Source organism: Rhynchophorus ferrugineus, unplaced genomic scaffold, assembly GCF_030347505.1.
Source record: "Rhynchophorus ferrugineus isolate W39M unplaced genomic scaffold, kcgeb_rfMv2 rfM3, whole genome shotgun sequence".
Lineage (NCBI taxonomy): Eukaryota > Metazoa > Arthropoda > Insecta > Coleoptera > Curculionidae > Rhynchophorus > Rhynchophorus ferrugineus.
This window is the reverse complement of record NW_027472582.1, coordinates 48,664,921-48,679,578: the sequence shown is the minus strand read 5'-3', so window position 1 is coordinate 48,679,578 and position 14,658 is coordinate 48,664,921. Positions and strand designations below refer to the sequence as shown.

General features: G+C 32.3%; 1 protein-coding gene across 7 annotated transcripts in view; it reads right to left on the bottom strand.

The window, feature by feature from the left end:
• The window catches only part of Prosap (SH3 and multiple ankyrin repeat domains prosap), a 292,925-nt gene that overhangs the window by 48,031 nt on the left and 230,236 nt on the right, over positions 1–14,658 (bottom strand). For all 7 annotated transcript variants that reach the window (XM_076401310.1, XM_076401313.1, XM_076401311.1 and 4 more), the window contains one exon: positions 272–397. In XM_076401310.1, coding sequence (XP_076257425.1) covers positions 272–397 — 126 coding nt within the window. The remainder of the gene's footprint in view (positions 1–271; positions 398–14,658) is intronic.

Sequence of the window (14,658 nt, the reverse complement as noted above, 5' to 3'; positions counted from 1 at the left end):
TTTGGTTGTTCAGGCCCAAAACCGTGTATACTTGTGTAATTAAATTGTAACTTTACAGAAAATTTTATAATTTTAATATTAATAAAGCTATAAAATGGTTATCAACACGCGTAAAGTAAACATTTACTTCAACTCCTTAAAATTACAACAATAAACACATAAATAACAATTTATATAACCAGTTTCGCACGATGGCCTACATTAAGTCGTTAAGCTTGCGACACACTCCCGCCTTAAAATTAGTTAAATGATTCATGAATCCAGCCCTTACCTCGAGATAACCCACAGGTCCATTAAAGGGATAGTCCCCAAGGCGTCTCTCCTCATCCAGGAATTTTCCGGCACGCCCGTTTTCCGGAGGGCAGAACAGGCCATAGTTAAAACTTTCTTTCAGCTCCTGGGAAATAAAAACATTTGCTGCTTAGCGTTATGAATAATAAAACTATTGGTTAGGTCTACGCTTAGATTTCAGACAGTATAAGGGACATCAGAAATGTATAATAAGTTTACATTCAAAGCAGATCAGGGGGGTCAGCCAATCTATAGAGCAAATAGCTTATCCTACTATAGTAATACTGTATTAATAAGTTTATCGTGGAATTATCGCTAAATTTGTTCATAATTTATAAAAACCGAATGAACAAATAGTTGATCTTTTCAGTTTAAGAAAAATAGTAATTTTATTAATATTATAAAGTGCTTAAGAAGAAAAACACGGCTTTATAGTTTGAAATACACGAAGTCGGAATGAACTATTAGATTCTTGCATGTATTCTGATAATTTTTTCACTTTAAAAATGAATTTATTGAGAAGAGTTGGTATAATATATATTAATCAAAATATTCCATTATTTTCCATGTTCTTGGAAACATGATGACAGCATGTCGAAAGAACAATATTGGTATGGTAGCGACTTCTTCGCACTTCTTCAGCAATTTGAAATCGTGTGTGAGCCCAGTCATACTGCATCGCTCAAAACAAATGCTAATCAGAAGGAAATGTCTAGAGAGTAGAAGCAATCAGAAGGAAATGACTTCCCATTCTAATTGAGCCCATTATTTCTAGGTCATTTTGGAACAATGCATTGTTTAATTAGTCCAATTGACGTCGGTATCTATTTGCAGTAATAGCTCCATTGTGTTTTAGCAGATGAACAGAACTTCTTATACACAGTAAGACATGGTTATATGACGAAGCATATTCCGCTTCTGTGTCGAAATTTGTGGTTTTTCTGGACTAATTATTTCGAAATGGCATTCTCAGTCAATTCAAATGGTTGTAATTTTCCTTTTTTGATCATCTCAAAGTTATTGGACAATATGAGCAGTATTATCATATATAGTATATATATTGGAGCAACATCATCATACGTCATCATCATGCTTAGTATCTACATAAACTGAACAACTCAATAATACCAAATGGAAAACTGTTATTTGTTGTAAAGAAATATCAAAACCATCAAATTAAATGTTTGTTTATCATAGAGAGAAAAAACCTAATACCAACACACCAGTTTGAGTTTACTAACAAGCATTAAACAATTGGCCAGGTCCACAGAATAACAGATGTTATTGAAAAAGCCTACGAAAGTTAAAAGGTATGCTCAGCTATATTCTTAGATGTAGCACAAGCCTTCGATAAGGTTTGGCATGAAGGCCTTGTTCATAAAATATAGAAAATGTTACCAAAACAACCCTCCGAACTACTAAAATTGTACATTACAGTCAAAATGTTTAGAGTTAAATAAGAAGAACTCTACAATAGAAGAAGCTAAAGCAGGTGTACCACAAGGACGTGTACTGAAGTTAATGCTATATCTACTCTACACTTGTGAAATACACTACATCTGCTGATGTTACTGTGATTATAGCTGTCGGACACCATAGTGAAGAAACCACACGAAAATTACAACAGGCAAGTGACAATATAAATAATTGGACACAAGCTTGGAAAATAAAAATTAACGAAAGTAAATCTGTGCATGTGCAGTTCACGTACAATCAGACAGTACAAGCACCAATAACATTAAATAATGCTCTTATTCCGTATACCAAAAATGCTAAATATCTCGGAATGAATCTTGATGCAAAACTGGAATTGAAATATAGGAAAATATATTGGATAATTAGATGAAAACCACAATTATCAGAACATGATAAATTGCTATTAAATAAGCAAATACTGAAATCTATATGGACATACGGACTTCAATGATGGGGATGTTCTGCAAAGAGTAACATAAAAGAAGTCCTGAGAAATATTGTGGGCGCAGCCAAATTCTACAGGCATAACTACCTACATCGAGACTGAGATGAGGCCGATGGGTCCTCGTAACATAGTTTCTACCTATATCTAAGTTATCATAAAGACAAATTGTACGGAAACGACTAGTAACGATGTAATAATTAAATGATAAAAAATGTTTGTTTAACAGGTATTTATATTTATACTTCATTACATTTTTATCAATGGATATCGCTAATCAAAATATATGCAAGCGCCAATGAATTTTAGATTTTTCGAGTGGTTAATTATCTTTTTGTTTTCTGACTTGAGAAGATAAGTTATACTAATGAAAAATTATTTTTTCTTTTGCAAGTCTATAGATTTTTGTATTTACAAGTTTTAATAAAATTCCTCCAGCATCAATTTTCTGTTATTTGTCTAGATCCTGAAATTTCCTCAGAATATTTACAATTTATACAAAAATTATTCACCGTTTTTAAATTTTTGGATTACATTAAAATTCTAAAATGCAGTTACTTATTGGATTATTGGCCTGCTTCATTAAATATAATTTAATTATGTGAAATATTCTGTTTATAGTTCTTGAAGAGGGTTATCTAGCACATCGCTCAATAGTCGCTATAGTTTTTTAGTTTACTACGAGCAAGGTGAAGCTCAATTTAAACAAAGTTTTTTCATAATGAATTTTTATTTCTGCCAAATTAGTTATCAACTAATTATCTCGAATTAAAGCCATCTTAGTGTAAATAAATGAAAACAATGCTGATTTTTGATATTCACGTTTTGTTTAATAAAAAATATCTTATTTATAAAATCAAAGGCAAATATTTTATTTATTATCTAACAAGAGATTTTTATTTTTATTGCAAAACCTTTTACAATACTCTCAAGTAATATTTTAATCCGTCAGATTTGTTATTTCATTGCATATCAAAATAAATTTCACATATCACAGATATTTTTTTATACAATTTTTCGTGAAATACAACTTTAATAAGTCTTCGAGAAAGAACGCATTTTCTTTCAAATATAGTGGAATCCTGATTATTTTACTCGATACTAGGTACTCGATTATTTTACTTATTTTTATGAAGAATCTTGTAATGTAGCAATAAACTATAGCATCAAATATATTGTTATTGTGTAATAACATGAAAAACGTTAGTTTTGCGACATTAATTCGATTAATGAAGTTACTTTTTCTTTTGAAGCTTAAAAATCATGAGAATCCTGCTACGTATTATCATCACAAAAACACACACCATTATTATAACCATAAAGCAAGGTATTCTTCTCAAGTTTAGTTAGACACATTTTACCCAGACATCTTATATGTCTAGATCTAAGCGAATATCTGTAAAATGATAAGTCTTCTGTAACATTATATCGTACTAGGTCCTAAATAGCCTATGAGGCTGTCGGGCATTTAATAAATAAATAAATAATTACATCGTGGAATAACGGTCTACGAAATACCCAGAAATATAATCCCAGATGTTGAACACGGGCAGGGCGCCAGCAGGGCCAACTAGAACCCAATAACGAATAGCTGACAGCAACCCCGAGACGTTTATCTGGGATGTTATTAAAGGGTATTTCGATTCATTCAGTGCTCAACCATCGTTTGGTTTAGACGTACCACCATCGACTGCCCAAGCCTCGTCTCCAGGTAACACCACTGCCATCCGTTTTATCTAATTGTATTTTTCACATTTTTTTTATATAGCCAATAAATAACGGTCACATAATGTAAACACCACTGTTTCATTTCGTTTTACCTCCATTCACCGAGCTACATCATTTACCCCAAAAAGTTATTAGTATTGACAGTTAAATTTATCTGGACTAACAAACTTCAGGCTTAATAGTCGAAATAAATGTTGTATATGCTAATATCACAAATTAATTCTAAATAGTACTTCTTATTTTTTATTTCTCTTTAATTATTACATTGTTACTAGTCGTTTCCGATTAACCTACAAAGTATCTTTATGATAACTTAAATCTAGGTATACAACTAGGAGGACCCATCGACCCTATCTCAGTCTCTGATAAAATAATGTTTATGCATTTCACTGTTGTATTTTTATAACATGAACCTCACTACACAACACAACACAAGATCAGATGGTTTGATTATTTTGAGTCTTTGTTCTGGTCTAGCGGTATCCAAAAGTTGCAATATTTCAATATTCTCATGAGAATGGAGTCCTTCCTCAAGCCCCCTTGCAATTCTCTTGATTTCTTGACTGACAGTGGGTATCTGAATGTCTCAAATTTTGCATCCAGATTCATTCCGAGATATTTAGCGTTGTTGTTATATGGAATGACAGTATTATTTAATGCTATTGGTGTTTTACGATCTGATTGCAGATGAACTGCACATGCACAGATTTACTTATTTATATTGTCACTTGCCTGTTGTAATTTTTGTGTGGCTTCTTCTCTATTGTCTCCGACAGCTATAATCGCAGTATCATCAGTAAATGTAGCCATCGTAATATTCTCCATTTATGGTATATCACAAGTGTAGAGTAGATAAAGCATTGACCCCAGTACACTTCCTTGTCGTACACCTGCTTTAGCTTCTTGTACTCTTTAACCGCGTTTATTGATAGTAATTGTAATGTTATCAAGTCTAGGGATTGAAACAATGTAAAATTTTATAGCTTTGATATGTTTCTGCTACTAATGATATTTGTCTGTCATTATTAGTGTTTTATGTTATTACTGTTGCATTATGTTTTCTGTCTGATTTGCTCTTGGTACCCATTAAACACTTGTAAAAGGTTATGGTAATGCTGCTATTATATTTCGGCTATCAACTATGGTTTCTTTTATGGTGATATTTAAGTTAATAATATTATTGACTTCTTCTATATATTAACGTCTCGAATTGACAAGAATTTACGAAAAGAACGAATAGCAACCATCAATTGATGTAGACCTAGATCAAATGCAACAAAACTTAAATAATTTGCTGATGAATCTGATGCTTTGAATGATTGCTGATGAAGTTAATTTAACGTTCGTTACGTTTTAGTTACTTAAATGGATGGAGAGCGTTTGTCTAAATTGGCAAATATTCACAAAGTTGTCCATCTAGAGAAATATTTAAGTCAGTCCAATTTTTTTTCCTATTGTTTAGAACTACACATTCTTATTTAATTCCTAACTAATTATTAAAAAGTTAAACCGAATTTTTATTTGTTTCCAGCCTTTTTGCTTTGCAAATGAATAACATTTCAGTAACATTAAATTTTCAAATTAATATGCAATGCATGGAGGTGAAAGCAGTATAAAAGATAATAAGGAATCCAAAACAAAGAAATCGTAGTTATGTGTGGCAGTATATAGCCGTGTATAAAACGAAAACAAAGAAAAACATGGCCTTATAGAAGTTCCATTATGAAAAAATTACTACCAAGCTATTAACAATAAAATTGTTCGAGCAATACTGCAACCGTCCGATTCGTAGAAACAATAATAACTTTTGTAATTCGAAAAATATACAGAGTGAATGTTCTGCACAATATGCAGGCACATTTCTAGATAATTTAAGCAAAACGTGCATTAAGAAATGATTGTAGGTAATTTGTTGGACTCTTCTAACAGGCGTTCATATTTCTTTTATATCTGTAGGAATATTTAAGAGATTTCATAGTTGACAAGACGATAATAAAATACTTTGAGCAAAAATAAGGCGCGACCACGGAAAGTTGTACCCGTATTTCGATGGATCTTCACTTATGATTAAATAATTGCTTCAAATTAAATATTGGAGTTTGAGCCACGCCCTTTGTCTGTAAAAAAGAGAAATTTTCTTCTTACCAATTAATGCACAGTGGTCTGGAGATTATAAAGAGTCGGTCAAATCAGTACTCTGGGTGTTAAAGGAATTTAAAGTGGTTTTTCTAAATTTTAAAAAGCTATTGAATATTTCTTCCCAATTTTATATACAAAATTAACTTTTTAATTAAAAAGGGAAAATGATCTTATTATAATTAATAATAATGATTACATTGAACCTGGAAACAGATATAATATTCAGTTTTATTTAATTTTGATTTTTAATGTTTGCATACAGAATATGGTAATAAAAATTTCCATTTTAAGATAAACATTTTTGTAGTAAGTCGATTTTATTTATCATCATGCTGTCATTTAATAGAGCTGTTATTCCAACTTTTCGATGTTTTTTTTTTGTAGAATTATTTGATTTACCTGCATTCAACTCTTTCGTTAGTTCTGATGAAAACACATGGAATTCTTTATTATTCATTGATTCAAAAACAACAAAAGTTATTTTACTAAAGTCATTTTAACTGTAACTAAATTAAAGGAATTATAACACGTACTATGCAGAAGTCTGTGACTGTGACAATTAACTTCAAGATTTATTGAGAGAAAACCCGGCTGAAACCTTATTTTAGCTGTTGATTGAATTATTTCCAGACATTTACATGCGATTGAAGAGATCGAAAAGAAAATAAAGCTGCTTGCCAGACAAAAAAGAGTTTTCACTAACGTATTGTGACTGGCGATGAAAAATTAATTCATTACAATTCTACGCGCAAAAAGCAATAGTTTAGTCCAGAAGAAAGATCCACATCGATTACAAAGTTGAATATTCATGAACAAAATTTTGCTGCGCATATGGGATCTGATGGAAACTGAACGACGCTTTGCTACAAAAAAGACCAGCAATAGCGAGTAACAGACGCAAAGTCATCCTCTTGCATGACAACGCTCGACATACATTACAATAGTTGTAAAAGATACTGTTGCAGCTTGAATGAAAGGTTCTATTGAACTCAGAGTATTTATCAGACATATAATATAAATACCACTTATTTAGATCGGTGGACTAACTAGAACTTCTTTCTTTATGCTTATCTTTGTTTATTATTGATAATTTGTAATTTATAATAACTAATTCAACTTCACATCCTCACCTAAATATTGAATAATTTAATTGAATTGTAACGAGAAAAATATTTTATTAAGACAAAACAATGAAATGTCACTTTTTCTCAGGGATAGAATTCCATCCAGGACTTCTGAGGGACAAATGAATACCAAATTGTTAAATATACAACAACTTTTTAGGACAATGTCATATTTTAAATGTTGAGGTTCAATTAATTTTTTGTTGTTTCATTCTCTCGCTTCTTAACGTTATGAAGGAGGGTATTCTGTTTATTTTTGTGTCACATATGTTCAGAAGTAATTGGATGTTCTCCAAACTGTAGGAAACTTCAATAGACACTAATAATGGTCACCACCTACAGGACTGTGGCAGGAAACTGGCGTGCCATACAATTTTACTGGCCGTAAGTGTCAAGAAAACAACTCTAATAACATATGGTTGGTAAAAGAAGATATTTATTAACTTTGCCATCGGCGACTGAAAGATATCTCTATAGTTATTGTTCTTTTGCATGAAAAAAGAGACGTTGTGACAATGCGTCGTAAAATCCGGCATTTAAACCCACTGGTTCAATTATTTTTCTCACAATCCTTGAGGTTAGTTATAGTCCAGTCGAAAGTAAAATTCTTTTGTATGTCATCACCAGTATATATCCGATAGGTAATAATTTCTTAACCAAAATACTGCTAACTAATGGCAGCATTTATATTTTATTGCAATAACAGCAATAATTTCCAAGAAACATGGAAATGTAATGCATTATCTAAATCAGCATATTTCTAAAATTTTATTGAAATCTAAGAAATAAAAGATTTTACAAAACATTACAAAGCATAAGTTAAGCTATTCAGCATTTCTGGTGTGTAAGTTTCTTCCTAATTCTCTCATGTGTAATTCTAACAATTGTTTATGTATAATATTAATGGTCATGCGTATAAAGTTCGACAATTTCAGTAAAAGTGAAGGTATGAGTTTCATTATCGCTGTAAATAAATATCTGAACATAAAAGGGTTGAATAACATTTGATACATCATCAATTTTAGGTCCCTCTGGGTTATATATGTTACTAGCACAAAAATTATAACTTTTCGTTATATCTAAGGAATATAACAAACAGATATAGATATTAATACGCTTTTTTGGGAAGGCAATATCAATATATAAAGTGGCCAGTGATATTAAAATATGTTACTAACGTATGCAATTCATTCGCTCTGGTTAATGTACATAGACATAGTTGTACAATGTTTTCGAGATCGTCGATTTTGTTGTAGGCTCCGTGTGGTAAGTAATGGTATTTTGTTAGAACCATCTGTCCTTGGATCCATATTTTTTGAATTTTGAGTTTATTGAAATACATATTTGCGAAAAAACTCAATGAAATGAGACTAGTAGTATGTACTGATTTTTACATATAGTTTAATTATTGCTTTTTATTGCTTGGCTCTGTATTAGTTTAATATTAGGATATTTGTTAAAACAAAATAGCTTGTTAATCTGAGTGGTACGACTTCTCAAATTAAATACAAATAGGTTATTCATTTTTCCAAATTAATCCCCTTTTAATAAAAGGATTTTAAGTAAACTTTTTTTACTTTTTGAAAGAATTGTTAAATAGATTTCTGGAATGATCTTTCTAGCCTTATTGGATCCAGTTTAAATATCATTAATCGGTTCAAAATTAAATCTTATAAATAAATCTGGTTGATTTTATGTAGCTATTTGTCATCAAAGTTCGGTCTCAGTCTTCGTAGAGTCAAGACGTGTTTTCTCCTTCTCGAAAATAACTCTATAGAAATATAACAGGTCAATTGAAAACTCCCCGGCCTACCATAGTAATCAAATTTTTTTTTTTTGGAAAAATTAGTTTTTTGTATTCAACATAATTCCCTTCAAGAGTGATACATTGGTTATAGCGACCTTCCAACTTTTCGATACCTTTTTGGTAGTAGGATTTGTCCTTTGCTTCAAAATAAGTCTCAGTTTCGGCGATCACCTTTTCATTCGACAAAAGTTTCTTCCCAGGGAGCATTCTTTTGAGATCTGAGAACAGGAAATAGTCGCTGGGGGTCAGATCTGGAGAATGATGCAAGCAAGCAATTTGAAGCCCAGTTCATGGATTTTTGCCATAATTTTCACTGACTGGTGACACGGTGCATTGTCTTGATGAAGCAGAACTTTCTTTATCCTCAAATGCGGCCGTTTTCGGCGATTTCGTCCTTCAAACGGTCCAATAACGCTATGTAATAGTCGCTGTTGATGGTCCTTCCTTTTTCAAGGTAGTCAATGAAAATTATTTCATGTGCATGCCAAAATACAGACGCCATAACCTTGCCAACCGACTGTTGTATTTTCCCACGCTTTGGAGCGGGTTCATCCTGTGCAGTCCACTTGGACGACTGTCGATTGGACTTCGGAGTGAAATAATGGAGCCATGTTTCATCCATTGTCACATATCGATGCAAAAACTCGGGTTTATTACGGTTGATCATCTTCAAACACTGCTCCGAATCATCAACTCGTCGTTGTTTTTGGTCAAAAGTGAGCTCGCGCGTCACCCATTTTGCACAGAACTTTCTCATACCCAAATATTCGTGAATGATATGATGTATACTTTCAGTTGATATCTTAGAGTGTCTGCTATTTCATTCAATTTCAATTTACGGTCACTCAAAATCATTCTGTTGTTTTTTTTTGAAATATTTTCGTCGGTAACCACCTCTTTTGGGCGTCTACTGCGTTCACCGTCTTCGGTGCTCATTTCACCACGTCTAAACTTAGCATATTAATCCTTGATGGTTGAATTTCCTGGGGCAGTGTCCGGAAACGCGGCATCAAGTCAAGTTCTTGTTTCAACTGTATTTTTTCCCTTCAAAGAAGCAATATTTTATCAACACGCGAAATTTCTTTTTATCCATTCTTTTCACAATAACAAAAGTTGCTTCACTCAAAATGCTATAATTCACAAACTAATGATCTGACAGCTGTCAAATTTATACACGCTTCTTTTGAGGGTTAGGGCTAACTAATATAGATTTAATTCTAGTAGCGCTATCTATGTGTCAGGTAGGAGACTTTTCAATTGATTTGTTATTACCTGACGGATGCCCTATTCCTAAAACAAATTCAGCCAAATACCTCGGAATATATCTCAAACTGGAAACTGGAAACATCATGTTAGATAAAAAGTAGAAAAGATTAGACTCAAAGTCAAGCAATTGTATTGGTTAGATGGAAGATACTCTCAGCTTGACCTAAAATCAAAGAGATTGGTTGGGTTGCACTAAGAAATCAAATCAACTAGTAATGCAACGTACCCAAAACAAAGTTCTACGATTAATTACCAATGCTTATTGCTACGTAACCATCGAAGAGCTGCACGATGACCTCGAGATCAAGTGAATATACGAAGTGATCCAAAACTTTTCCTTAAAATATGAAATAAGTTTGCAAAATCGCAGCAACGTGGAAGCAATACAGCTACTGGACAACACGCAGGAAATCAGAACGTTGAAGCGAACCAAACCACATGAACGAAACACATACTGATGTATTAATCCCACACTCGACTTGATTGTGTATTAATGCAAGTACAACAGAACAGTAGTAATAAATTAATTTTTAAATTAAGATTCTACTAAGCATATCTAATATAAGATGTAATTAATAAAACAAAATTTCACCATGGATGAGATATGGATCCATCAGCACTCTTAAGAAAAAAAAGAAGTAAAAAAAAGTAAGAGGAAGTGGGTGGAAGCTGTGGTTCAGCGCTAAAGAAAGAGTAGTTAATCAGATATGCTGGGAATTTTCTTAACCTGTGGGTTTTGAAACCCTCTAAGTTAATTACCGCGAAAAATATTACGCTAACCTTCTTGATTATCTGGGTGCCTAAAAGAGATATTTCGGATACGTTTTGCTCATCCATCATCCATATTCTTCCGATTTTACTAGCCGGCTTCTACTTATTCCCAAACTTTAAGACGTTTTTTTGTGGATAGCACATCCGATGATGTAAAGGAGATTGCAGATGAATATTTTATAACCTTTTAGACTCTCATTTCCGGAAAGGAACATGGATCTTGGAGGAATGCTGGACAAAGGGTTCAAGTTAAAGGAAATTTTCGCCTTACCCTCGTACATTGAAGTTTTTTTTATATTAATTAGCTTCTACAATATTTATGTTTTTAGTCAGAATGTACAGTATGACAGTGCACTCACGTCGTAATAATGTAGGATATATTGCCTATCCCATATTGTAAATTCGTTTTAAAATCAGATACTATTTTTCGTTGTTATTTAATTCTAGTTAAAAAGAGATATAATGCTGTCTGATGCGTCCGAATCAGCCGATAAAATTGGCCCGATTTTCAAATGTCTGCAAAATCTTTCAAAACATTAATGATAATAATTAAAGGTTGTAAACCGAAAAACTTTGCTTTGACGCTCTGCTTCTTTTTATTCATTTCAAAATGCTGCTTAATATTTGTGATTACTCTTTATTGAAAATATCGAAGCCTAGAAATCATGCCTACCTCATGGGTTGTGTGGAAAAGAGTTCAACAACTCTAACCCACAAACAATTTTGGCTGTATAATTAACTGTTCCTGTGTAATTCCTTCGGTAATATATGTATATATGCATTTATGTATTATAATATTACAATAAATTATATGTAATAATATTCTTTTTATTTCGTTATTTTATTTAGATTAGAATCTTGTTATATGTCAAAGCCAAAATGAACTAAAACTTAAAGTTGATGCGCCAACATTGCGACGTTTTGACGTTTTAGAGAGAGAGTTTGCTGTTTCGTTGAACGTGCCACATTGTATATAATTTGTGCCTACACTTGGCTTTTACTCCAATTAATATTCATATTTGTTAAGCCAGTTTTAAATGTAATTGAATTGGATTCTCACTTTGTAAGTTAGCTAGTTATTTGTCTCTTAATTTGCTGGTCGCGGACCACTGGGAATTGTTCGCGAGGACCATCCGAACCTCTTTCATACCGCAGCGAACGGTGTAAAATGATTTATATACGCTATTTATAAATTTATATTACTCTTGTCGGTTGAAAATATATTTATGTTCAAGCACGTAAGTATAAGGCGGCGTATACGTCAAGTTTAAACATAAGTGGTTTAGCAGTATTTAAGATAAATATTAAATGCCATGTTTTATTATTGTTTTCCAAGATCATTTTTTCCCGTGCCGTTTCTCTTTTGTTCCATCTTCTGTGCGTAGTATTCTTGTTGTTGAGCGCGCCTTCCTCCGACCACGTAGGGCTCGGTCGGTGATGATTATTTTCTTGCAGCTACTGGTTTTATGCGACTATGGCGAATGCTTTTTTTTACGATCCGACACTGAGCCTGCGTTTGTCAGATTCTATAAAAATATTGCGGTTGAGATTTGTTACATTTTTTTCGCAGTTAACAATATATGTTGTTATGTTAGGGTGTGTTCATAATGTACTAAAAAAACTGGAGCAAATCAGTTTACCAAGATAATTTTAGCACAACAGAAACAATACTGAATAAAAAATATATATTATTTGCTATTTAGAAAGAAATTTAGATTTATTTTTAATGGACTTAAAAAAATTGGAGGTTCTATGTTCGACTGTATATATAGTCTGTTCAAAGCTATTTTATACATGCGTCATTTAAATTTGTGACATAAAAACGTCGCGATGTTCCCGCATCAACTTTGGGTTTTAGTTCAGTTTTGGTTTGACATACAACAAAATTCTAATCTAAATAAAATAATTGAACAAAAATGTTATCAAATATAATTTATTTTAAAATTATAGTACATCTAAAAATTACAGTTAACTATACAGCCACAATAGTTTATAGGTTAGAGTTATAACCTCTTATCACTATTGCTTTCAAGAATTTTGCATACGTCTGAAACCCAGACGACTTTGACAGGCTCATTCGTTTACGTCTTCGAACTAATCAGACAGTATTGTGTCTCTTTTTAACTAGAATAAATGAGAAGGAAAATATTACCTGGTTCTGAAACGAATTTACAAATTACGGCAGGCAATATATTAAACATCTTGATGACGTATGTACATAAAAAAACTTTGAAGTCTATTCAATATATTTTTTAATGTATGTTTACCGATTTTTCTGCCAATTATGGGCCGATTTTCAAAATTATTTTTTCATTCGAAAGAGTAACATACACTTCTAAGATGGTCCCATTGAAGCCAAGTCACGATCGGGGAACCCTCAAATTTCAAAGGCTCGTACAGTTTTCACATATATTTTAATTAGAAGAATCAGATCTTTGTGATCAGAAATCAGAAATCAGAAATCGTTCAGTGCAAACTCCTTTTTTGAAGTCGGTTAAAAAACTGGAGCAAATCAGGTAGTATCAGTATCAGATAGATCAATACCAAGAAAATTTTAATGCTATTTTTAAGCACAACATAAACATTCTGAATAAAAATATATTATGGCTAATTTGAAATGCTCTACATTTATTTACATTAATATTAATTATCGACCCATAATCATAGGGAACAGAAAGCATGTAATATTGTATTACATATACATAGGCCCTCAAATAAAAAAACCAAAGTATGTCATCAACATCCATGGCGTCATCGCTGCGCAATGTTGCCGCATCAACTTAGAATTTGGATTTGCACCGTTTGTCTCTTTATAAGCACTAATTGTTACTTATAATGGATTAAACAATTTTGGAGACTTTTGCCAATATGGTCCACTAGTACCAGTTCAAATCGAATTTTATAGGCTGATTCGGTTACATATTCATTATCTTTTCTATCATATATTCTATCTCTCTGCAATTGGTAATGTATTTGACGTCAGTTATGATGTGCATTGACTGTTTTATTGAACGGGGTATATCACAAATATAAGAAATATAAGTAACAAATTCCTTATACCAGTAAACAGCAACAGATGGAGGGCCGAAGAATTTCGAACTTTGGATCCCCAAATATCGTTAAATATATCTTACCTATTGAATTTAAATAGGATTTTTAAATCATTAGCATTGAATAGGTACGAATATAACAAAGAAAGAATGAATATGAATATGAAAGTATAGTTGCTACAGTGAAGTTAATATGATTTGATTAGTTATTGGCCCACACTTTTTCAAAAAGCTTATTTTACCAATTTTTCTGTCTGGCAGGAATAATGTAAACTCGAAGTATTGCAAATGCGGTATTCAAGACAAATTCTGCGTGTTTTCTATATGATCAGTAATAAAAATGTATGCGATTAAATTGAGATTACAACAGCTTAGACATGTTTCTAGAATGAAAGATGAAGAAGCATAACTGCCAACTCCGTAAATTCGCTGAAGTTTCCTTATCATCATCGCTATCTAGGCTGAGAGATTTTTGAGACTCTTCGACACCATTCGGATGAGAGAATTTTGTGGGTGGTTCCTCTGGATCCCTCTTCACCGAGTATTCCTTTTTTTTCTTGTGTC